Source organism: Mycteria americana, chromosome 8 (genome assembly GCF_035582795.1).
Source record: "Mycteria americana isolate JAX WOST 10 ecotype Jacksonville Zoo and Gardens chromosome 8, USCA_MyAme_1.0, whole genome shotgun sequence".
NCBI classification, from domain to species: Eukaryota; Metazoa; Chordata; class Aves; order Ciconiiformes; family Ciconiidae; genus Mycteria; species Mycteria americana.
This window is the reverse complement of record NC_134372.1, coordinates 28,257,897-28,283,798: the sequence shown is the minus strand read 5'-3', so window position 1 is coordinate 28,283,798 and position 25,902 is coordinate 28,257,897. Positions and strand designations below refer to the sequence as shown.

General features: G+C 42.9%; 1 protein-coding gene across 1 annotated transcript in view; it reads left to right on the top strand.

Moving 5' to 3' along the window:
- Window positions 1-25,902, top strand: part of GLG1 (golgi glycoprotein 1) — an 89,120-nt gene that overhangs the window by 49,881 nt on the left and 13,337 nt on the right. The window contains exons 5-14 of the mRNA XM_075510480.1: window positions 3,656-3,859; window positions 4,513-4,584; window positions 6,787-6,970; window positions 8,811-9,025; window positions 15,009-15,130; window positions 16,740-16,841; window positions 18,726-18,879; window positions 23,347-23,484; window positions 24,315-24,401; window positions 25,308-25,370. Of these exons, the coding sequence (XP_075366595.1) occupies window positions 3,656-3,859; window positions 4,513-4,584; window positions 6,787-6,970; window positions 8,811-9,025; window positions 15,009-15,130; window positions 16,740-16,841; window positions 18,726-18,879; window positions 23,347-23,484; window positions 24,315-24,401; window positions 25,308-25,370 (1,341 nt within the window). The remainder of the gene's footprint in view (window positions 1-3,655; window positions 3,860-4,512; window positions 4,585-6,786; window positions 6,971-8,810; window positions 9,026-15,008; window positions 15,131-16,739; window positions 16,842-18,725; window positions 18,880-23,346; window positions 23,485-24,314; window positions 24,402-25,307; window positions 25,371-25,902) is intronic.

Genomic DNA, 25,902 nt, shown 5'->3' with positions numbered 1-25,902 from the left:
GTGCTGAACTGGAACTCATGGTTGATCTGCTGGGTGGTTTTCCATAGCCTGACTGCTCTGCGTCCAGCAAGTCAGCATGGCCTTTTAGTGCAAGATGCTGTGCTGATAAGACAGGTTATGTTTTACTCTCATGCCTGCTGCTCCTTTCTACTCCTGACTCTTTTCTGGCCACTTTTCTAGCTTCTCTCTGCAAGTCTGCAGCAAGAACAGTCATGAACTGGAGGCATGTCAGGTTTCAGACAGAATAAGGTCTTTTCTGGGGGAGCTTCTGAAAATGATGGAATAACCCCCTAAGAATTGCAAAGCCTAAACTATACTGAGGTGGGGGTGGGAATCTCTGGACAATGAATAGTAAGAACAAGATTTTTAAAATTCTATCCTGGCCTAGCGCCATGTGCCTGGAGTTTGAATTTTGGTCACAGGAATTAAAATCTCCCAAAGCGTTGTGCGGAAGGGGGTTTGCTTGGGCACATTTAGAACTTAGTTCCATTTCTCTGTGGCTCAAAGTGCTGTAGGACGGTATTGGAAAGCTGCTTGTGTCCTTTGTGGATCTAAATGTGTCCTTTCATAAAACTATGCAGAGTTTCAAGGCACTCCAGACTAGATAATTATCTAATATCTTTAACAGATCTTTGCAACTTTCAGTTAAAATTTTCCATTTAAGATTGATAGTGGTGGTGAGGCAACAGTTCCAAGAAATGTGTGTGGTTTTTAGATTTAACCTCTTGTATTTCAGTGTGTTGCACTGGAGAAATGAGGCCTAGACTCTGTCAGCCCCTGCAGCAATTTTGGGGAGTCCTGACTTGTGGAGTGAACTTAGAGGTCTTCCACTCTAAGGTGGAGGTTTTCTGACAACAGGGGGCTGGATAGAGGAAAAGTTTTGTTGGGATTCATTCATTCAGCAGGGCCGCAGCAGGTGTTTATAACCTTGTACCTACCAGGCAGCCAGTGCTGGAGCAGGACTGGGAGAGCTCACTCCATGGGATGCCAACCCTCGGCTTTGGTGCCTCCAAAGCTGAGCTGGCCCCATGGGACTGGTGGTGTGTGGAGTGCAGGTGGGAACAGGCAGCTCTGCATGACGTAGAGCTGCAAAGTGATGCAGGTACCACAAATGTGTGTCAAAGCTGTCCTGCTATCCTTAGGATGCGCCTGTCAAACTTTTGACTGCCAGTTGTTTTAGAAAAAGATGGTTGAGTGCAGCTGTACAGACGTTTGTTTCCCCCTCCAGTCTGCAATAAGAGATTGTACAATCTTAAATACAGTAGGTGTTAGCCTATAACTAAAGCTTGAAGTGATATTTCTCTAAACCACATTCGTAAAGTCCCATCTATACTCTGTTTGGCCTGTAGCGTGGCTGCCTTCATGACCTTTTGAAGAAATGAAGAGTTAGGACCTCCTTAAGCTGGCTTAACTAGTCAGCACTAGCACTCAGGGACCTGATTTGCCTGAAAACAAACCCCCAGATTAGGTCAGTAAATCTCCCAAACAGTGTCAAGTGGGTACAGGAACACTAATGGCAGCACAAGAAGGCATGTAAATGCTTGGAGGTGGGAGGAAAGGGCAGGACGGCATCTTTCAGGAGCCGGCTGTGTTGACTTGTGCGTGTTTCTATTTCTGTTAAGTCTGACGTTTTAAAATTACTGTAATACAGGGCAGCAGAGTAGCCAGCACTGCAGGGTGATCTACCCAAATGTAAAAACTGTATTTGCAAAGTAATGCAATAAATGAGTCATTTCATGTTCTGTCCCTGAAATGTAACAGTAAACATTCAGCATCCAGCATGTGGAAACCCACTTTCACTAGACTATTAAAAATAGGTTTACTTTATATATAGTATGACTCTGACCAGGAATCTAGACCCATGCTGCAAGAAACCAGGAAACTTCTGATTTTCCTAGTAGGAAAAGCTTGCCTTGTGCCCTCCTTGCTGGCTTGCAAGGGGAGGCTGCAGGTGAATAAGAGTAGTCTTGGTCTGCCTTGCCTCCCAGCTGCAACCTCACCTAGGCTGGAGCAAAAAAACTGCCAGAGGAGCTTAAAATAGTTGTTTTCAATCATTTACGCTTGCCAGCTCCTCGGTTGTAATTACAACCTCTATGACTGACCAGAAGGATTTGCAGAACAGTGTTGGTGTGGTTATGGATAAATGGCAATTTTAAGTAATGTGGCAAATGTACTGCTAACTAGTATTCCTCAGATCCCTTTTGGGTTCAGTCCTAAAGGGACTGTTGATATATAATTCTGTTTCTTCAGAGATGCTGATATCTGGCCATCATGTGGAGTTGGCCAGTTCCCACTCAAAGAAAAGAGCAAACCAAAATAAGGAGTTTTGGGGTGTGTGGGTTTTGGGGTTTTTGCCTTTTTTAAGGGGAAAATGACTTCTAGCCCTTTTAAACTGATTATACCTCTGGGTTGTGTTTACAACTTTGTAATCGGCCAATTCTGCTTGTGCTCCAAGTGTAGCAGAGTTAAAACAGGAATCAAAGGCTGCTTGCCCAAGGAAACATGTCAGAACAAAAAGATTTGGAAGAGTTGCATGGCTTTGAATAGTCATGGTCATGTTTTACGGAGACTGCTCTCTTACTCATGCTGCTGCAACAGCAATGGATGAATCTACTTAACAGAGTGAGCTGGAGGGATAGCTCCTAAATGGTTACTGCAAATACCAGGTTGAGTAATTCAGATGTATGCAAATATGCATGCCTTGTTGTATACTCCAGGTAGTCTGATAGAAGTTTAGCAGCAATATCCTATCACAGCAGAGCAGCATAAATTAAGGTGGTCTTCACAGGAAAAACTTGCAGAAGCCTTGAGACATCTGTTCCAGAAAAGTTCTTGTTTATTAGAGGAATCAGACCCTCTACAGAGGTATAGAGGGAGTATAGTTCCCTTTCTAAACACATAAAAAGAATGTAGGAAACTAAATGGAGCTTTGATCAGCTTTGCCCTGCCTCTTCTGGGCTTTCATACAAAGCGCAGGCTCTCTACATTTATTGGCAGTTGCTGGTCGTAGCCCAAAGCTGTCTTCAGGCTTGTAGGACAGTGAACGTGGCGTACAGTATTGGGCCAGAACTGCTTTGTCTTAGACTTTATCTGCTCTTGAATGCTATGAATTTTTTTTTTATTCTCTTAATGGAGGAATTAGTATTGAGAAGCCTACATTGGTCAAAGCTCCTTTGTGGCCTCTTTAGCATCACTAACTATCACCACCCAAACTGAAGGCTTGTCTCAGCATGGAGGAACTATGATTTTTCTCTCCCCAAAGTATGTTCTTAATGTGATGCTGTTGCTTGCTGTTGCCATGGTGCGAAGACAGCTATGTCAGATTAAAGATAATTTGGCTGTTTTGGTAAACTGCTCTGAGCAGTGTGACTAAGTAGTGATAATCTCGTTACGTCACATTAAAACAAACCCAGAGCATTGGAGGGGAGGATTTCATGGTGACTGTCAGCAGGATGGTGATGTATAAAGTGTGTGGGTAGTACAGATATTAACTGTTGCCTCATCTGAATGTAAATGCAGTTTAGGCTGAACTTTTGGAAGTCTATATGTAGATAGTTTGTTTGTTGCTTAATTTATGTGGTGCTTATCCAGAATCACAGATCACTTGATTGTGTGAGTGCTTGGTTACAGGTATTGTCTTGTTCTTCTCATACAGGATGCCCACTCACAAGGAGAGGTGGTGGCATGCCTGGAAAAAGGCCTGGTAAAAGAGGCGGAGGAGACTGATCCTCGAATTCAGGTTTCTGATCAGTGTAAGAAAGCAATTCTTCGTGTAGCTGAACTCTCTTCAGATGACTTCCACTTGGATCGGCATCTCTACTTTGCATGCCGAGATGACAGAGAACGATTTTGTGAAAATGTGAGTAGTTTCCTCTTGCCTTCTTGTCTACAGTAATGCATTAAAAAACCCAAAACCCCATTGGAAGAAGGAATAGAACAGTAGAGTGGAGCCTGAGTCAGATTGTGTAATACTGAAAACAGACACCTTGTAGCTGTCGTTTTGCAATAAATCTGGTATTAAATTCACTCACCCAACAAACAAACATTATTTCCAGTGGGTTAATGAACTGAATTGGCATAAATGGTTTAATGGGCATCAGAGCTGGTGTGATGGGGAGTGGAATGACTCGAATGGGGAGGAGGCAGCAAAGGTAAGCGAGTGCTCCCTTCTGCAGCAGTCAGCTGTTGCATAAGGTAAGCCTGGTCTGACTCTACTCACAGCACTCCTTATCCCTGGAGTGATGAGCTGGAAAGCGGCATTGTTCAGTCTGAATTAGCTTGTATCAGCTGAGCGTCTTCTCACTAAAAGGGTGGTGAACATGGCCAGATTTTTTTTTAATGCAATAAAATTTAAAAGATTTTTATAGTATAGAAGCTATCACTGTCACTTGAAATATTAACTTTAATATATTTCTAGTTTAAAAAATAAATCTCTTTAGGTGTAGTTTAGCCTGCTCGTTAAGCATTACAAGTCTTATCTTTAATGGTAAATGTGACTGTTCTGTTTCACAGACTCAGGCTGGGGAAGGCCGAGTCTACAAGTGCCTCTTTAATCACAAGTTTGAAGAATCAATGAGTGAAAAGGTAGGTATCTGTCTTAGTGAGACAAATCCTTAATGTGGAAATCATCAGATCATTCATCAGTTCAGGCTACATTATTCTTTTCCAGTGTTGAGGAAAATCCATCATCTACATGGTCAGATAACCAACTGCTTTAACAGATGCTTTTACTTTTGATATGTTTGTGTTTCCAGCTACGTGCTGATGGCTTGAATTAATTATACTCAAGTTACAGCCTTTAAAGTTAAGGATTTAAATAAATCAAAGCTTTTGTGTAGGTAATTTGGGAAGGTAGATGTGGAGCTCAAGTGGTAGCACTGTGATTGAGTGTTTAAAGTAGAAGTCGCACCATGCTGGGGTAAGCCTTGGATAAATGCTGTCATAACATACAGATTAGAAACAAAATGCCCAAATGCCTCAGCACAGGAAGCTGTGTGTGTTTCACTTTGGTTTTCAACCCTATGAGCGTGACTATGAAGCAGCAAATTCTGTGGGAAAGATGCACAGTTCAGTTACTGAAGTTTTCCTTAGGTTTTTCCTGAAGATGTGGTTTTCAACAACAACAAAAAAGTTGTTCTGGAAAGCCAGTCCTGAAAAGAGTTTGTATTGGTGTATGTGTTTTGGGAAAGCAGCAATGCCTTCAGTGATTTCAGAAGCAGCATCATAGTGTTTGGGATTATATGGAATTATATAATCTGTCTGAAAGGATATGAAGATGGATATCTGTAAAGCCCTCCTTGGAGAAGCTCCGCTGAAGGAGCCCAATTCAGAGGCCTGGAGGGATGAGACTCATTTCCTTTTCTTTAAATGCATTAGCTATCTGAAAGCTTGGTTCCAATTAACAAATTCAAAACTGAGAGAGTGATCCCTGAGGGCTTGAAACAAAGCTTCATTTTGTACAAGCATGTTACTGAAATGGACTGCTATTTTTGCATAACCTGTTTTTGGTTGTACAGGGACAGTGGTGGTTTTAGAGGGGTCTTTTCCATGATCAGCTGTCTAAGATATGAGTGTAAGATGTTGAGAGATTAGACAAAGCGGTAGCAGATGACTTGGTAGGGAGAGAGGGGTGGATGCTCTGAGGGCGCAGTTTGCAGAGCAGGAAGAACACGATCTAGTTCTCGCTCTTATAGCTGCCAAGGTTAGACCATCTGCAAATCACTAGTTTTGTAGAAGCTGTTACCTAGTAAAAAGTCCCTCCTTGCTGATGGCATTGGCTGCTGCATACACATGTAGCCAACAATAGCTGCCTAGTGGGTGGCTTGCTTTGTGTAATCCAAAACTGGTCGCTGGGCTCCCTGGCTGTACCCGACCTTCCCCTGCTTTGGGGGAGGAGGTATCTGCAAGCCTCTATCTCCTTGTGTCCAGAGCTTTAAGTCTGTCCAGTCCCAAGGTCCCAGTTATGGCACAAAGATGGGAGCATTAAGGAGGGGGTGGGAATATCTTGGAGTAGGGATTTCCAGGTTCTGGAGTAGGTATGGGAAGGAGGGGGAGAAAAGTCAAAATCCTCATGTAAGGAAGGGGAGACGGCTATAGGGCTTCTCTGTTCCTTGTTTCGAGGTTGCTCCCTGTTCTTTCCACTGTACACATGCAAAGTTTCCTTCCTTTCAAATAGGCCAAGAATGGACAAATTTGTGCTATTCTGAATTATCTGCCGCCCTCACATTTAATTTTCATATAATTTAAACCAAAAGCTACAAAGCATAGCAGTGTTTTTACAGGCCCTTTTTTGGATGAAATTTAGGGTGTTGTTCTTGCAGCTGCTGGGTTCGGGTTTGACCACAGTGCATCCTCATGAGCCTCACCAATAGTGGAAAATGGCTAGAAATTCCCATGGTTAGCCTGCTTTATCTGCTGTCATCTGTTCAGCACATTGCAGAGCAAATCCAAAGAACACGCTATTTTGTAATTGCAACTGGAAGAAGTTACCAAGAATGAGTCACGCTCTGAGCCGTGGCTCTTCACAAAAAGCTGGATGAATGTGCAGTTTTAAGTGCTCTGCAGAGAGCTGCTGCCTTTAAAACCCTTGATCTGTTGCCCTCAGTGTGCATTAACTGTGTGGTTTCTATGAGACAAATGAAATTTAACTGCAGTCCAGCTTAAACGTGTGAAATTCTAAAGCATCAGTCGTCTTTTGAAACAGAACTTGAAAACTTAACAGCAGCAGGTCTAGCTCTCTGCCACTGGCGCACAGCTCATTCAGCCATCCCAATGTGTCTCCTGCAGTGTCGTGATGCGCTGACAACCCGCCAGAAGTTGATCGCGCAAGACTACAAAGTCAGTTACTCGCTAGCAAAGTCCTGTAAAAGTGATCTGAAGAAGTACCGCTGTAATGTGGAGAACCTTCCCCGGTCTCGGGAAGCCAGGCTTTCCTATCTGTTGATGTGCTTAGAGTCTGCTGTGCACAGAGGTAAGTGGAGTTGGATCAAGAGATGGGACCTTGATTTGAAGTTTCTCTTGGACCTTCAGGTTCAACATGTATTTACAGTCCCCTTCTCCAAGTAACCTTTTCCAAACTTTGGTTCAGAGGCAAGTTTCCTCATAATGCTTTCATCACTGTTGTTTTCAAGATCAGAATAGCTGAGTAAACCTCTGATGCTGACTCCTATTGTGTAGGCAAGAAGTTTAAAATGCAAAATAGCAAATCCCACTTGGACTGATGATGTGTAATTGCAAATCCTTCTATTCACTGTGAATTCAAGCAGCTTTTTCCCTCTTTATGTAGTAAGCATTAAATATGCTACGAGGTTAAAACACAGAATAGAGAACCTATTTATCATCCCTCAGGGAAAGCCAGGGATACTCAGTCCTCTGCCTCTTGTAAGTAATGTTCTTTTCTTGCGGTTTAGTAGCTTGGGTAAATACCCTAATTTCTCTAACTCCAGTTTTTCATACATAGAAGGAAGGTAAGTGTGAGAATATTCTTTTTGTTGCTTTAAGTTAGAGTAAGCTGGAGATGTCCTAACGCTAGCGGCTGTCCCAAAGGCATTAGAAGGCCCTATGCAGCAGGACCATGCTAAAGGTTCTCTATGAAATTGCTATAACGTGTAAAATGACACGTTATATCCTCCAGATCTGCACTGGAGAATTGTTTGGTTTCCCCCTTGGCATGTAGCTGGGTGGTTTCTGATTCAGCAGCAGGGCTGCATGCTGCAGTGCCCCTGGCACGGGAGGGAAGGGCTGCCGTAACACTGTAAGCAATCTGTGCATTTGTGAGTTTGAATAACTCATTGCTCCTGATTGATGTGGAAATGATATGTGCTGTTTGTGGAAAAGCTGTGGGTTTTTTTCCTCTCCCTGCAGTAGGGTGGGTGCTTTTCTGAGTTACATACAGAAAACTGCTGTTCAGTTATTAACTTCCACTTTCACGGTGGAACAGGTTCTGCAGTGTGTAGCTCATGCACCAAGCATAGCCCAGGAGGAACACTACTTATTCCACGCACTTCCACGTGTCTGTATTATAATACCTGGGAGCCCCTGTTGGGGTATAGGGCCTCTGTTGCACGGGGCGTTGTATACATATGAATAGGTTGTGATGGGGGCTAGGGGGAGGGCATAGCAAAAAAGACATGTTCCTCTTGATTAAAAAAAACCCCAACAAACTGTCTACATGGGGACTGTAGGAAAGCTTATAGCAGATCTAAGCATTGATTAAAGTTAGATTTCTGTGCAGTGGTTTGTTAGACACTCCATATATACTCTTGGTAACATACTCTATTCTGTGTTTTGGCTTCCTGAGCAAGTAAGTGCTATTGCTCTAGAAAACCTTTTCCTCAGAAAATGTTTAACCTGCTGTCCAGACAGATTCCTCCCCCAATTACATATCAAGCTGGTAAATTACCAGAGGTGATTTCTGTTTCTACAGTGGAAAAATGAGCCCTTGACTGTACAGGGAAGAGCTGACCTGTACCATAGAACAGCAGATCCACTAGGCATTTTCAGCTGTTCTTCAAAAGCACCTCCTGTAATGTGAAATCCAAAATAAAATTCTCCTAATCCTGCAGGAATCCTTTTTTTCAAATCCATGCATTGAATCCATAGACTGACTATTTTACAGGTTCAGTTAAATGCTGGGAGCTACCATAACAATTGGTTTAATCCCCAGCATGTCTGCTCTAGCACATTTGTTGCAACCTAGTGTTGTCCAGAGCACGGACATTGTCCCTATTCTTCCAGCATGATGGTAGCATAGGTCAAGAAGGGCTCTGCTAAGCATAAATACTAAATCAAGTCGTCTTCTCTTGGCTCAGGTCGACAAGTGAGCAGCGAGTGCCAAGGTGAAATGTTGGATTATCGGCGCATGCTAATGGAAGACTTCTCACTGAGCCCAGAAATCATCCTGAGCTGCCGAGGGGAGATCGAACACCACTGCTCAGGCCTGCATCGGAAAGGTCGCACCCTGCATTGCCTCATGAAAGTAGTACGGGGTGAAAAGGGAAACGTCGGGCCGAATTGTCAGCAGGCAGTAAGATGCTTTTCTATCGCTTCGCTTCTAGGTTGCTCAGTTGGTAGAAGCACTGATTTGTCTGTTAATGTTTTGCCTTGCAGTGGAGATTCCTCTGAAGGCAGTCTGTCTCTGCTGGCTACCAGTGAATGCTGGAGGCAGTTGTGTAACTGTCATGGTATGACGTGTAACTTGGTATCTAGCAGCACTTCAGTAATGTTTATTTTTTTCTGCTCAAAAAATACATTTTGGATTGTTTTGCTCTGGATTTTGTACTGGATCTCCAGTAGTTCTTCTCCAGCAGCTCTCAAGTCATGGAATTCTCTCCTGGGTGCAAGATGTAGGGCAACTTGCTTTTTTATAAGTGTTTAAAACATTCCCCCTCCTTCCCTTTTCTCCCTATGCCCTGTCCTTGGAAATGCACTAAATCTTCTCGAAGCACCTTTCCACTCAGTTTTATTTTTGCTATTTCATTCAGCTTAAACGATGGAAATGGAACTTCAGGGACAGGTAGGTACAACATACTGCTGCACGTCGTTGTAGTTGCAGCCACTGAAGGAAATGTCGTTCTTCTCCAAAATACGTCTTTTAAAGTGGGATGATTCTTTTCCCTTTTTTAAACTTCATTTTGGCCCAGAGGCATCCTGTTTGTAGTCTCTTTAAATTGAGAACAATAGTTTAATATTTGTTCAAATTTATTAGTTCTTTTAAATGTAATATTACATTTTTGTGCTTAATATCTGCTTTTAATGACCCATGAGCTTGGAAAAGTGACATCAGCGCTAAAAAATGGCTAGGGGGTGTTAGTGCTGATGTAAGAATTTGGGGACATGTATGCTCTTGACCTCCTGCAATATATGGAACCACTGTAGTCCATTTTCTGTGTAAATCTAGCTTAAAGCCTGAGCCCAAAATGTGGCCAGTTTGTGTATGTTATCAAAGATAAATGACTACATGTTAAATTTTTGTAAGGAATAGGATGCTTTTGTGATGAAGCTTATTTCTGCATAAATACCAGGTGTATTGCTGCAGCAGCTGTACAGTTTGAGTCATTTCTGCGGTAAGCTGTAGTGCATGACTTATGCTTTGCATCATTAGTGTGAAAAACCAAATACTTGTTTCTGTTTAAATATGAAATTGAACTTGCTGCCTCAGAACTTGGTTATTTGCAAATTGTTGGAAGATCAGTTAGTCCTGGGAATAACTTCCAGATCATGAAGTGCATGTTCAGAACAAGTCATAAGTCAAGGCAGGGGACTCCCAAAAGTGATACGAGATTTCAGATTTTGGGGGAAAAAGAATGTCTGTAGAAATCTATAGGGTTTTTTTTTCAGTTCTTATACTTAAGCTTCTGCTTTATTTTTGTATAGTAAGTTGGTGCAACAGCAGGGCTTGTCCGCGACTCCCCTTCAAGTTAAATGACCTGTGTTCTGTTTTCTGTGCAAAAGACAGCAGGAGTAAATTAAGTGTTGATTTTATAAAATATGATTAGTTTGTCCATGTTTTTATGGGCAAGAGGAAATAGATGATTGCAATAATAGGATAAACATTCCAATGCTTTGGGTTCCTGACGACTGGCATTGTGCTATTATATAGCTGCCTACAACTTCTGAGGTACTAAATAATTTATTGTTGAAATTTTTGTATGTGAATGGTAATGGTTGTCTCAGCTGTCACTGGTTCTGTTCCATTTTGATTTATTGTGTTAGAATGAGCTTCTTGCTTTTACCTCCTATGGTAGGTAGATTATCTTTGTAAGGAACAGAATACGGTCTGAAACCCTTCCAGATACTATGTGGCTTGTGCAAGAAACTCAAACTCACCTGTCATATGAGATTGGCCCATATGACAGGTCATGAAGAAGGCAAGTTAGAGGTCTGTCCCTTCATAGTAGCTGGAGCTACTTAATTTCCTTTTGGACAGCTAGAGAGCACCTTTGACGTATGCTTCTGCTGAGCCACTGATGCTTTTCTGATGCTGATTTCTCAGCTTTTTCATTGCCGTGTGTCAGTATAGTTCAGTCTTTGAGACATGGGGATGGTCTCAGAAGTGCTGCTTCAGTAAATTCATTCATGGGGGAAAGATTGACCTGTGTTGTGGTTTCCAAAAACTAGTAAGCAGACTGCATCAAAACGCATGGACTGTTTTGTTTGAGTTTTTTTTTTTTGTCTAAAATGCAATGTCTGTGAGATGCCCTATCACTTTGTACCTCCGGTGGCTCCACATCTGCAGATAGGATGGCTGCTTCAGCCATCTCCTGCTTGCTTGCTTCCTGGCTACTGCTTGGTCCACATGGCTTCAGCCTAAGTCCAGCTAGACCAAAGCTGACTGATGTTGGTCCTTGCTTTCTGATGTTCTTGGGCAATTCTTATTTCAGGAACATGGTGCTGATGCTCTCAGATTGAACTTTGATGTGGCTGTTGATAGTGGAACTACTGATCTGTGGCATCTCTGCCTTATCGCCTGTGTAAACAGAGGAAAACAACACTGTTGCTTTGGAAAACAACACTTGTCCAAGCAGAGCTGGCTGCAGAGCTTTGGGCCCATCTCCAGGCATTCTTTTCTGTGTGGAGTCAAAAACTTGTGTCCCTGTGCTTTTAGTAGCATCAACGCTAATACAGCACTTTAATTTCTTGGCTAGCTCAAAGCAGTAGGACTAGTCCTGAAATTCTTCAGATGTGCTTGCTTAGACAGTTTGCCTGAGGAAATTGGAATGGGAAACATCTAATTTGGATCTGTTTTTACTTACTGTTCTGTCTATCAAGGTTTGCTTTGATTCTCCTTGCTTTATGAAAGGAAGATGTTTGCCCATCTGCCAAAAACAACACAAAGAATCCCAAAACAACAAAACATAACCAAAGAACCCCCGTGATTTTATTTTCCTGCAGGAGCATCTGCTCGTACGCTTTCCTGCAGGAGGAATGCGAGTGATTCTTTGTATTTAAAACTGTCAACGAACTGTGTTCTCAAACCTTCTCAAACCCCAATTTCTTCATCCGAGGGGTTTCATTTCTTGTGAGACACCTCAACCAGAATGGTCTTGCATATGAGAGTCTGTACTCACGATTAACCATGCTGTTGTGCAAGAGGCATGCCTAGACCCAAACGTCTACGAGCTGTGTGGTTTTTTGTCTTGGTTTTGATCAGTGAACTTGCCAAAATGCCCAAGTTCTGTAAATGGTAGAGGAACGATGGCTTTCTGTGTAACATAAATTGTTCAGCCTAAGTTCAAAACAAACTCCTGGGTGTTTGGTCAGCCTTACCTTGTCTAACTGTAGGCTTAAGTACCTTCCTCACCCCAGCATATCACAGGTATGCTCTAGCAATGTGCCCTCTTAAGGGCTGTTTGCAGTTTGGCTTTGCTGTCTCGGAGAGCGCCCTGCCTGTTCTGAAGCAAAGGATAGGGCTCCTGTTATTTATACTATTAATGTACTTCTGTAGGGGCATGCATTTTATTAAGGAAAAAAAAATATCATCGGAACGAGATGCTACTTCAGGAGCATGTCTTCCCATGTAAAACAAGCTCTTTGCTTTGGGGAATCATACACAGTTTGGATATGTTCCAGTCATTAAATGGTCTTCTGCAAATATTGTTGTGTTGTTCTTCAAAGATGGAGATTGTGCACGTAGGGAGAGTGGGTCTGCGATGCTCTAGGTCATCAGACAGCAGATATGTGTCCCTTAATTGTGAGCATCAGCTCTTAAAAGACCTACAGCTGTACTGGCACTGTCTAGCACCTGTGGTGTTGCTCAGTAGAAGCAATATTTCGTACTAGAGCTGCTGGGAAACTGTTTCTCAAATACGTGACTTTTATGTTGCCCTGGTCTCATCTTTGTTTTTTCTGTTCAGTCCCTTCAGAGCAGGTAAAACTATAATCCTTGCTAAAAGGGCAGATATTTCTGCTTTCAATTTCTAGTACAGATAATAAATTAATAGTTCATTATTAATTTAGTTCCACATCAGGATAAAAGTTCAGAGAATTATAAAGGTTATCTAGCTGCTTTTCAGCTGCAAGGGTTTGTTGTAGGAGGGAGGAAAATGCTATAAACCCTTCACTTTTATTACTGGTGCCACATTATTCCCTCACCCCTGCAGTCAGGGCAGCTGGCTTGCTGCTGCACATCTTGCACGTGGTTGAGAATCAGGACTGGTAATCCTGCAGTAGTGCCCAGAACAGGACAGAGAGACTAGGAGGTGATCTGGTTCTTCTGAGCTGTCGTACCCAGTTCACTTTAGCCTCTTCCACTTGATAGCAACACAAATATCACTTAAACTGAGACCTGAGAATCCTGCCTATATAATATTCTGGCCAGTTTATTTAATCTGTGTGTGTAAGAAACTGTCAAGTTTGAGGTTTTATTCACGCATTTGTCCTTGAGGGAGTAATTCCAGTAATCATACTTGATCCCTTTTTATGTGTAAACATCTGACATGAAGTGAGCCCAGCACTTTATGCGTAGAGTATTGCCTGTCTGTGCAGGCTGTGTGTGTGTGCACGCCAGCAGAATGACCATATTCTTCTTGCATTGACTCTTATGAAGGTTGTAAAGGACTTACCACTTCTTGCTTCTCCTGCTGATTTAAGGTGCAGCTCCCTGTTATGAACTGGATCCTGTATTGGCTTCTGTTTGACCACTGTCAGAGTAATATAAAATGTTTCTTTTTTATTATTAATTTTTTTTGTGAAAATACCCAAGGAATTTTTGAATCAACAGCTTGTGCCTGCTAGGCAGCACTCTTCTGAGCTGCCTGCATCCCTTAGAAACTGAGGCTGGGCCTAATTAACTTTGGCCAAGAGTGAGTTCCAGGAAATCCTGTGTTCCTCCCAGGCAGTCTGTGGTCTGTCCTCTTGATTACAAGTTTCCTATTGGATAAATAGTGCTAGCTTGTATTTCCTCCAGTTCTCTGATCCTTTTTTCTTCTCTGCATTTTGTGATGTTGGGGCTTTGCCCCTGAAAGTTTCCTGGGTGGTGTTTAGGTGCAGACTTTGAAAGACGAAGGATAAAATTGTAATTGTGCTTTTGATTTAGTTGGGCTGGGGGCCAGTAACAAAAATCATTAAGTGTCAAGATGTTAACAGCATAGACCATTTGATGTCAGTGTGCAGTTGCCTTCTAAGCAAGCGCTCTCTTTTTTTTTTTTTTTCCTCCAAATTTGTCAGCTAAAAATGTTTGCCTGTTGAATGATGATACCGGTCTGCCCTATGTCAGTCTTTGGGAACTCGCAGCTTAGTGGGAAATGAAGTGGAGCATGGGGATCCTGGGCTGAGCCCAGAAAGCTACTCTTCTCTCCAAAACTGTAGATTAAATGAGACTGAGATTTACCCAAATTCCCTTCATATATATATATGAAGGGAAAAAAATACAATAGAATATAAATAATAAATTGTGTGCTGTAGACCAAATTGTGATTACCCTGGTTTCCAAAAGCTTGAGCAGGCATACTGGAGGAAATTATATTTCATGGGCCAGCAGAACAGGACATTTTATCCTGTATTTCAGTGAAACTTTTGTGTCCTCTCCAGGCAATTCAAAAACGTTTTTAAGCTTTGTTTGTAGTTAGGCAACTGGTCTTTAAACATTGACTTGGTTTTCAGTTTAGAACAGTAGATAGTCTTCATGGAAATGTGATAAATTTGCATGTTTGGTATCATCAGCCTTGTGGAATGAGGATGGATCAAAAAATACAATATTCAAATTTTACCGTTACTGTTTTGTAAATCACTATATATCCGGTCCAGGTTTACAGTTGACCTTCAGTGTGCGACTGGTCTTCTCCAAAGTTGCTGGGCTGCTTCATAAGGATAATTAGGGTTCAGCAGTGCTGGACTCCCATTTCTGGTAATTGAGTTGGCAGCACAAGCACTTAAAATAAGCAACTGTAGAGCAGAGGTCATACCTGGTAGTGTTGTTATTGGCATAGAATTGTCATGCTGAGAGGTTGCAAGCGCTCTCATTTTGATCATTATAATTTGTTTTCCTAGCCACAATTTCTTTCTTCCAGCTTCAAACACTGATTCAAGAAACTGACCCCGGTGCAGATTACCGCATTGACCGAGCGTTGAACGAGGCCTGTGAATCAGTGATACAGACTGCCTGCAAGCACATACGGTCTGGAGACCCAATGTAGGTGGCTCTCAGTTTTATAACTGATTTTTGTTTCTGTTGGGCATCCATGAAGGTTGTGTGGCTGACCAATATAGATACCAAAACCTGTCCAGAAATGACGGGACTCCAAACTAGCAATTCATACAGGGTTGGAGGTGTCGAAAGAGCTCTGTCTTCATTCTTGCTGTGTAAGTAGGTGTCGCGAATGAGTGATTTAGATTGCTTAAAAAAATCACTGTCAAAGGTATTAGCAAAAGTGGGTTTAATATGATTTATAAAAGTGTGACAACAAAGTTCGATGGCAAGGTTCACACTATTAATTACTGCATTGAAGAAACATACACAGGAAAATTGGGTTACACTTGCGTTAAAATGATTCCCAGAGAGACCAAAGATACAAAAGGGAACCTCCCGTTGAGTTGCGGGGTTCAGAATAGACCCCCTTGCTTTCTAAACTCCTGATGGAGCTTAGGTACTGCTAGGTCCAATCTTAGTCTCAGACTTGGACAATGGTTTATGTCTTAGGGATTATATATGCAAACTTTATCAATTCAGCATGCAATCAAAGTTACCAAGACAAAATCAAAGTTACCGTACTACAAGCTTATGCACAATATCGGTCGCTTACCAAAGATCTGCCATTGGTAAAAGGTCTCTCTGCCTCAAGGAGCAACCTTGAGAGGTGTCCCAGCTCAAGGGGAGATCACCGCCATGCAGCCACGCTGCCTAGCAGGGAGAGCTCAAAGAAGGCTCACTTTTGCTGTCATATTTATAGATAAAGTAGTTGGCTCGTAGTCAAATTACATGCGATAGGAAAGATATGCATGAGGCTCCTTGTACCCACAACTTCCTTTGTTCCTTGATAAATGAGTCTGGAAAAGCCATCAGCTATTCATGTGTCAATCACGTGATCGGTGTTCCAAGCTCATATGCATCAATGCTCACTGTGCCACTCAGCTTCTTTGTGGGTTCTCGGAGAACAGATCAGGACCAGAGGAGTTCTTGGCCTAGCCACGGCTCAGGCCTTTACCTCCTTTGGAGCCTGCATCAAACTACTGCTAGTTTGGTTTAAAAGGTAGAGTGCATCCATCACAGCAGGCTAGTACTTTTGTAACAGGGCTGATTTAGCACTAGTGAAGGACATAGCTATCTCAGGTGCTTAGATTAAATTGGGACACTTGATGTGCTAATTTCTCTTACTACATAAGTCTTTAGTAATATCACAAAGAAAAGTAACAAGTCTTAAAAGGCCAGTTAAGCAATCCCACACTGCAGAGACAAATGTCTCCTTTATCTTTAGGAGATATATATATATCTCCTAAATATCTATTTTTTATATATATATAAAAAATAGTGTCCTGAGCCAGATTTTATATCAAATATTCTTTATGGTTTTGTCGTAGATCGAACTTGTTGAGATAACTAAAATAATGGAGTTTAAGACGGTACAAATGAAGTATACAGTTGTTCTAGATTTAAACTTTTTGAAGGAAGAGAAAGATCTTCACTGTGTTTGAACATCTTACTACAGTTCATTGGAGAGACTGATTTGGCAACACTAACTGTTACAAGGAAGCTCAGCATGATTATAACAGTCTGTTACCTAACTTTTTTCTTCTGTTTGCAGGATTCTGTCTTGCCTGATGGAGCACTTGTATACTGAGAAGATGGTAGAGGACTGTGAGCATAGGCTTCTGGAGCTCCAGTATTTTATATCTCGTGATTGGAAGTGAGTACTGTAAAACAAGATTTATCATCACTCAATGATTGTATTTAGTGTTTGTATGCATTAGCAGTTCCTTGTAAAACAGTATAGCTTATGCTTGTTCAAAAGAGGACTTTTAAGCATGCCAGGTCTGTAGGGCATTGATGCCTGTCTAGAACAGCAGGAGGAAGAGCTGCTTAGAAAAAGTAAGTGTGACACCCACTTAAATCAGGTACTCGCTTAGAAATGATGCAGCCCTAAAAAGCATCTCAAGTTTGAGCTCTGAAATTCAATGCATCTTTAATTAAAAGAAGTCTCTGTGGCCATATTGAAGTTGAAGGTTACCTTCTGTGGAGGTGGCAGCCAGTTTTATCTGCTCTGAGTGCTATAATATGGGAGTTAAGAAAACCAAGCTACTAAGTATAACAAAGAACCACTGTGTGAGAGGCTCCCTGCTTCCATTTCTGCCTTTTTTTCAAATTCTGTAGGTGTGATTACAGCCTGTAGAGCAGATGTAATTCCCTTTGGAGCACTGCTTTTCCAACTTTTTCATCCAAAGATGGCAGTGCTTTATTTTAAGTATGTACAGAGCCCCTGTGTTTGTGTGGGTTAAGATGAGGAGTGTATAAATTTGATAAACATGACCAGTGAGGAAAGAACAAGTGTTTGGCTTTTCTTCTGAAGAAGATTGAGAGGTGAGGAAGTAGAGTACATCAAATGGGGTTGCTGCAAGAAATGGGAATAATTGTTCTCGGTGACCACAAGGAGTGTAAGGCAAGAAGTCATGGGCTTCGATTGCTGCAAAGGGTATTCAAATCAAACATTAAGAAAATCTGACTCATAGCTGTATCTGTGGGCAGCTTTGCCAGTAGTTAAGAGCTGACATGCTCTGTGAACTTTCTGCTTTTAAAACACATGGGGCTTTATGGACCAGAGAGTTTAGGGCTTTGTGGCTGTTTATTGAGTCATCTCAATAACTCTCTCCATAGGTAGACAAGAATACTTAAAATTTTTTTCCTCCCCTTCCTGTTTCCCTTCATTGCTGTTTCTCCTGCCTGTGCCATGTTTCCAGCAGGTAATTCATTGCTTGAAGCAAACTTAAGTGATTGGAAGAAGGAAGACTGAGTATTTGCATTTTGCTGGAAGTAAAGATAATTCTAATTCATACTGCAGGCTTAGTTCATCTTTCTTGTTTCACCACTGTTTCCTAAAACTAGCGCTTAAACTGTTGTACTAACTGTGTGCCTAGCACAGATGCACAGAGTAGAAATCTATGTAATTGTGTCCACTGATACCACTTGATGTTTGCCTTCTAAAGTGTTGTAGAAATGAAGTTTCCGTTTTGGAAAGTTGGCGATATCTCACTTAGCTTTAATTAGACGTCATCTTAAGAGATCTACACTTGCAGATTTCTTGTATGCAAAAGCAAGGGATGCTGAGTCTTCAGTTAGCTCAAATGCAGAGCAGACAATAATTAATCTAACTCAGATTTTTATGAAACCAGCATTTCAAAATGGCAGCAGTACAAAGTACATGTAAGATGATATACAAGCAAAACATGGTATGTACCTGCCTTTCTGCTGCTTTAGGACATCAGGGAAATGATTTCTCAGGTGTCAGCATTTGGCTGGCATGCTGTGGAAGGGAATGGGAGGCACTTCAAGAAGTGTTGAAGATTTAATCTGTAATTAAAGACCTTAGTGTATTTTTGCAACATTAGGGAGTTGATTCCAAATTGAGTGACAGGCATTTTGCCACCTGTTGGTTCAGTTGGTTAGACACCACTGCTAAATGATGTGGTGGTGTATGAAACTTGAAGTAGATTTTGCTGCCTTTTAAAAGCATTTCAGAATATGAAAAATGTTAAAGGTTTGAATAAAGTGCTAGCAATAACTTTTCTGTTTGCAGATTGGATACAGTCCTTTACCGCAAGTGTCAGGGAGATGCCTCCCGTCTCTGCCATACCCATGGCTGGAATGAGACTAGTGAGCTGATGCCTCCAGGGGCTGTTTTCTCCTGCTTGTACAGGCATGCATACCGCACAGAGGAGCAAGGAAGGCGGGTAAGTGCTACAGTGTAACTACTGCTTTTTGATCTGTGATAGAAGGGTTGTACATATGTTTGGAAGTTGGACACACTGTGCTAAAACTGCAAGAACTCACAAAAGCTACTTAAAAGCATTTACTGTAGGTGGTACTTGCACTCCTTCAGATGCCCAACTCTTCCTCAAGCGTGACTTGAAGGTCTATGTCCTTGTTCTGGTAAGGCAAAATAGCCACATCAAGATGTGACGATTGCCCGCAGGGGGAACTGTGTGCTGACAGCAACTTATGTATATCGGTTTAGACACAATGCAAGTCCTTCTCCTTGTCTTTCCAAAGAGGAATGTGATTCCTTATAGATAGCTAGCATAGCTGCAAAATTGGTTTTATGCAAAAAGGAGTTCCAAGCCCAGCTTTCCTAGGCTGTTTCTAATTAAGTTTTGATTTGAGTACAACTTCAGATTATACCCCATTAAATTCTTCCTATTGATATAAAGCATCCTTTCAGTTCTTTGGAGCATACGGTACTGGTAAATGTGCTTATGCTGTCTTTAAAGAAGACAGCAGGGATCTGACTTGCTGCCTTGGCATCTGGAAATCCACCATAATCACATCCATTTGGTTCAGAGCTACTCTTTTCAAGTTTGCTGCCCTCTCGTGCCTTTATTCAGGCACTCCCTTGAAAGCATCTGGGTATTCAGTTCCATTTCTTGGCACTGTAGTGGACACAGCCCCTAGGAGTTAGCGGGTTTACACAACGGCCTGGCTTAAAAATTAATTTCTACAGGTTGATTTAAAAGGTCTTTTGTGGCAGAGGTCAAGTATTGATTGAAAGCATCTCTCTTTTAGGAATAATTTTTTTTAATGCAGCTTCTTAGTCTGCTGAGTTGAGACTTTTTAATTCCATTTTATATTAGTGCTGACCAAAGAAATCAATAGCCAGCCTGCAAATAATCTATCAGGGAAAGAAGAGGCTTTTAAATGTATTTTTCTTGTGGAAAGTAGGCTAAGGGAGCAGCTGTCACTTTGAAATTTAGTGTTTGAAAGCAAACTCATCAGAGGTTAGATCTGTACTTTTTTCCAGTGCTGTCCACAAAATGTTAGGTAACTTCCAGTGGTTTGGATTTTTAAATGTATGAAGTTTTAAGCTTCAACCAGTGCATTTTAGGTCTGCAGTATCCCTGGATTTCCTACAATTTGTCTCTTCCTCAGTCTGGGCAAATGCTGGCTCTGATGTGCTGCAGTGGGGAGTGCTGGGAAGAAATTACAGCTGGACTATATTGCTTCTTTCTGGGCTTCCCCTTTTGGTATTTTGGGCATGAGCTATTTTGACTTTCTTCTCCAGAAGCAGTCTGTAGCTTTGAATGAAGGGGGCAGTGCAGCAGATGATCTAGGGACCTGCTTTGAGATCTCATTTGAAAAGCAAAGTGAAGGTTTAAGAATGTAAAACTTATTTTAGTGGAATGAAAGGAGCCTCCCTCCAAACTAAATGACATCAGGAAAACTATGATATGGTGGCCATCACGGAAACGTGGTGGGGTGACTCGCACAACTGGAGTGCGGCGATGGATGGCTATAAACTCTTCAGGAGGGATAGGCAAGGCAGGAGAGGTGGTGGGGTAGCCCTATACGTCAGGGAGAGTCTGGATAGTTTAGAGCTCGATGATGGTGATGATAGGGTGGAGTGTTTATGGGTCAGAATCAGGGGGAAGGCCAACAAGGCAGATATTGTGGTGGGAGTCTGTTACAGACCCCCCAACCAGGATGAGGAGACAGATGAACTATTCTATAAGCAGCTGGGAGAAGCCTCACGATCGCTAGCCCTTGTTCTTGTGGGGGACTTCAACCTGCCAGATGTCTGCTGGAAATACAATACAGCAGAGAGGAAACAGTCCAGGAGGTTCCTGGAGCGTGTGGCAGATAACTTCCTGACACAGCTGGTGAGTGAGCCAACGAGGGAAGGTGCCCCGCTGGACCTCTTGTTCACCAACAGAGATGGACTTGTGAGCGATGTGATGGTTGGAGGCTGTCTTGGGCAGAGCGATCATGAAATGATAGAGTTTTTGATACGTGGAGAAGCGGCAAGGGGGGTCGGCAAAACTGCCACCTTAGACTTCCGGAGGGCGGACTTCAGCCTGTTTAGGAGACTGGTCGAGAGAGTCCCCTGGGAGGCAGCTCTTATGGGCAGAGGGGTCCAGGAAGGCTGGACATTCTTTAAGGAGGAAGTCCTAAAGGCACAAGAGCGGGCTGTCCCCAGGTGCCGAAAGACGAGCCGGCGGGGAAGAAGACCGGCCTGGCTGACTAGAGAGCTCTGGCTCAAACTGAGGAGAAAGAGGAGAGTCTATGACCTCTGGAAGAAGGGGCAGGCAACTCAGGAGGACTACAAAGGTGTAGCGAGGCTGTGCAGGGAGAAAACTAGAAGGGCCAAAGCTGAGTTAGAGCTCAGTCTGGCTGCTGCTATAAAAGACAACAAAAAACACTTCTTCAAATACATTAGCAGCAAAAGGAGAGGTAAGGAGAATCTCCAGCCCCTAGTAGATGGGGGAGGAAACACAGTGACCAAGGATGAGGAAAAGGCTGAGGTACTTAATGCCTTCTTTGCCTCAGTCTTTATTAGCAGGGCCAAATGTTCTATGGGTACCCAGCCCCTGGAGTTGGAAGATAGGGATGGGGACCAGACTGGAGCCCCCATAATCCAGGGGGAAATGGTGAGTGACCTGCTGCACCACTTAGACACTCACAAGTCTATGGGGCCTGATGAGATCCACCCGAGAGTGTTGAAGGAGCTGGCAGAAGAGCTCACTAAGCCCCTTTCCATCATTTACCAGCAGTCCTGGCTAACTGGGGAAGTCCCTGCTGACTGGAGATTAGCTAATGTGACACCCATCTTCAAGAAGGGCCGGAAGGAGGACCCGGGGAACTACAGGCCTGTTAGCCTGACCTCGGTGCCGGGGAAGCTGATGGAGCAGATCATCCTGAGTGCTATCACACGGCATGTGGAGAATAACCAAGGGATCAAGCCCAGCCAGCATGGGTTCAGGAAAGGCAGGTCCTGCTTGACCACCCTGATCTCCTTCTATGACAAGGTGACCCGCCTAGTGGATGAGGGAAAGGCTGTGGATGTTGTCTATCTAGACTTCAGTAAAGCCTTTGACACGGTTTCCCACAGCATTCTCCTGGAGAAACTGGCTGCTCATGGCTTGGACGGGTGTCCTCTTCGCTGGGTAAAGAACTGGCTGGACGGCCGGGCCCAAAGAGTGGTGGTGAATGGAGTTTACTCCGATTGGCGGCCGGTCACAAGCGGTGTTCCCCAGGGCTCGGTGTTGGGGCCAGTTCTGTTTAACATCTTTATCAATGATCTGGACGAAGGGATCGAGTGTACTCTCAGTAAGTTTGCAGACGACACCAAGTTGTGTGGGAGTGTTGATCTGCTGGAGGGTAGGCAGGCTCTGCAGAGGGACCTGGACAGGCTGGATCGATGGGCTGGGGTGAATTGTATGAGCTTCAACAAGGCCAAGTGCAAGGTCCTGCACTTGGGCCACAGCAACCCCATGCAACGCTACAGGCTTGGGGAAGAGTGGCTGGAAAGCTGCCTGGCAGAGAAGGACCTGGGGGTTTTGGTTGACAGCTGCCTGAATATGAGCCAGCAGTGTGCCCAGGCGGCCAAGAAAGCCAATGGCACCCTGGCTTGTATCAAAAATAGCGTGGCCAGCAGGACTAGGGAAGTGATTGTGCCCCTGTACTCGGCACTGGTGAGGCCGCACCTCGAATACTGTGTTCAGTTTTGGGCCCCCCACTACAAGAGGGATATTGAGGTACTGGAGTGTGTCCACAGAAGGGCAACAAAGCTGGTGAAGGGTCTGGAGCAGAAGTCTTATGAGGAGTGGCTGAGGGAGCTGGGACTGTTTAGCCTGGAGAAAAGGAGGCTGAGGGGAGACCTTATCGCTCTCTACAACTACCTGAAAGGAGGTTGTAGAGAGGTGGGGGTCGGTCTCTTCTCCCAGGTAACAAGTGACAGGACAAGAGGAAATGGCCTCAAGTTGCGCCAGGGGAGGTTTAGACTGGATATTAGGAAATTTTTCTTCACCGAGAGGGTTATCAAGCATTGGAACAGACTGCCCAGGGAAGTGGTTGAGTCGCCATCCCTGGAGGTATTTAAAGGACGTTTGGATGAGGTACTTAGAGACATGGTGTAGTGGTGGTTTTTTGGCAGTGTTAGGTTTATGGTTGGACTCGATGATCTTAAAGGTCTTTTCCAACCTATATGATTCTGTGATTCTGTGACTAAGCTCCAAACTCTTTTGGAGCCTGGATCATTTGTGGGGATCTCAGCAGGCTCGTGCTGAGCATTACAGGACTTGTTGTGTACTTTCTGGGATTGCTGATGGCATTTGTGGTCATACTCAGTGCTTCACCTGACAACATTTTGTTTGCATTGTATGGATTTAGAGACCTGATATGCTAAATGCTCTTTGCCCTTTTTGCAGCTATCACGGGAGTGTAGAGCAGAGGTCCAGAGAATCCTCCATCAGCGTGCCATGGATGTGAAGCTGGACCCAGCCCTCCAGGACAAGTGCATGATTGACTTAGGGAAGTGGTGCAGTGAAAAAACGGAGACAGGGCAGGTACTGTACGCAGTGACACTACTACTTCATTTGCAAAGCTGGAAGGGTAGGAAGGGCAGAAAGGGGATAAAGGGACATCTTGTTGTTAGCTGTCTCTTTATAGCTGAGAATATATTAAAAATGCATGCAGTTTGAAACATAATCTACACTAGACTGAGAGATGGAGGTGATACGAAGAAGCTTTGCACCTAGTGCATGGCTTCAGTAGGTTCAAATGTGTAGTGGAATGAGAAGGGGGAAAGGGATAGTTAATAACAACTTTATTGAAGGAACCACACCTCACCCTGACCCTTATTTGTAATATTCTATTACAAGCTTGACATTTCCCACATAAACTTTACCCCATTTCCATTTGGCAAATACTGACATGTTTCCTGTGTTTATACAGAACTGAACTAACATCTGCTGCTACTTAAAGTTTCAACAAATACTTTGATGGTAAATTGCTGTGCTCTAGCATAGCTGTAGGGGAGGAGCCATTTTACAGCAGATGCAGTAGAGCATACACCATTGTCTTTTTGAAGCGTCTATCATAGGTTGTAGTTTGGGTAATTAGCTTCTCGTTAAGGTAATGCAAAAGGCAAATTAAATGTGATATTCCAGAAGTGAAAGCACATCATGCAGCTTTGAGAACAAGCGGTAACATCCTAGACCAACATTCTCAACCACTACTACATATATGTGTTCTGGGAGTGCCAGCAGAAGCGTGGGATTAAATGAGACTTAAGACTTTACAAGGAGGAGGGCAGTTTTACATGTGTTGCAATATTTCAGGCCCAAATTTTCTACTTGGTTTCTTGGATCACACACTAAAATGTCTGTTTTTATAGGAGCTAGAATGCCTTCAGGACCATCTTGATGACTTGGTGTCTGATTGCAGAGACATAGTGGGAAACCTCACTGAGCTGGAGTCAGAGGTGAGCGGTTTTCAGCCTGGGATAAAGGGAAGAGTTGAGCCTGTCTAGTTAAGCATGTCATTTTGACAGTGATGAAAAAAGTGAGTTTAGAGTAGCTGCAGAAATGCAGTGCTCTCTGGGATCAAGCAGAGACCATCCATTTTACCCTGTACAATGTAAGTTTTCATGTGGACTTCTCGAGGAAGAGAATTGAACAATGGTTCAGGATTTTAGGCTGGTGATGACATTTCTGCTGCTTAAAATTGGTTATGGTACTGAAGCTAAGATTTCTTGCCCAGGTAACCGAGTTACCTTTAATACAAGTCAAGATATGTCATGGGACTTCATTTTTTTTTTTTGGTCTTCCTTGCAAGTAGTTTTGAGTACCATATTGCAACTTCCCTCCCACTGTCCTAAAAATTTTGCAAGAAATAACTGCCAGGTGCATCCTTAGAGGTTTTCAGTGAGGTCAGCAGCTTTACTTATTTTATGAAGCTGCATATTTGACTGTCTTGCCCCAAACTGTTCCCTGTCTCTCAAAACTTACATTGTACCCTAGGGAAAGCTTCCTTCCAGTGGTTACCAAATGGTTTTTTCAGAACTATCATTAATCTTTAACTCCTGCCTAGGTGTGAGGTGATTTCTAGTGCTGTAGCATCCAGTTTGGAGAAGGTAGGCTGAAATATCCAAGCAATGAGTTTCTGTGGAGACCAGGCTCTTCTCTTAAACTGGAAGGCTTGTCTTACATTTGCCACGTTGACAAGAGTGAACCCTAGGATTTCTAGAACTGAAGGGAAAGCTGTCTGGATTGCATCTTTCAAAACCCTGTAAACTGGGTTGAGTTTAACTTTTTATCACAGGTTTTTTTTAGAGTCTTTTTTCTTGTCCATTCACTGTGAAAATGAAATAATTGCATGTTTTTTGCAGGACATTCAAATTGAAGCCTTGCTGATGCGAGCATGTGAGCCCATTATCCAGACATTCTGTCATGTGAGTACTCTGTAATAGCACGAGTATCTTTGGGGGAAAAAATACTGTGTGGGAAAGGTTAGAGGTTTTTAGTATTAGTTCTTTGTGTACTTGCTACATTTCAAAAGTAAAATCAGGCATAAGCATTTACAAAAGTCTTTAATTAAAAAAACCACCCTAAACCAGAAATTCTTAGGTCCATCTAGCACTTCTGCTGTTGTCAGAGCCCTAGCATAAAAGCTGGAGTTTGAAGATGAAAATTGCCCTGTAATTGGAAAAATCACTCTTTACGGTGGATTGAAAATGAAACTTTTTCCTTCCCCCTTGCCTGCAAGCAGCGTGTCTAGCCACTCTACTCTGTGCAGCTGCTCAGTGTTGCTGAAATAACTTCTTACATTGCTCTAGGATTGAGGAGTAAAATAGCAATGAAGGCACCTAGCTGTAATACTTCATGTAAGCATCGAGTCTCTGCAATATGTTCTCCTGAGTGTAAAGTGTGCATGTGCCCGAGGTGATTCTTTTCTGAACTATATCTATAAATACTTGTGTGGTA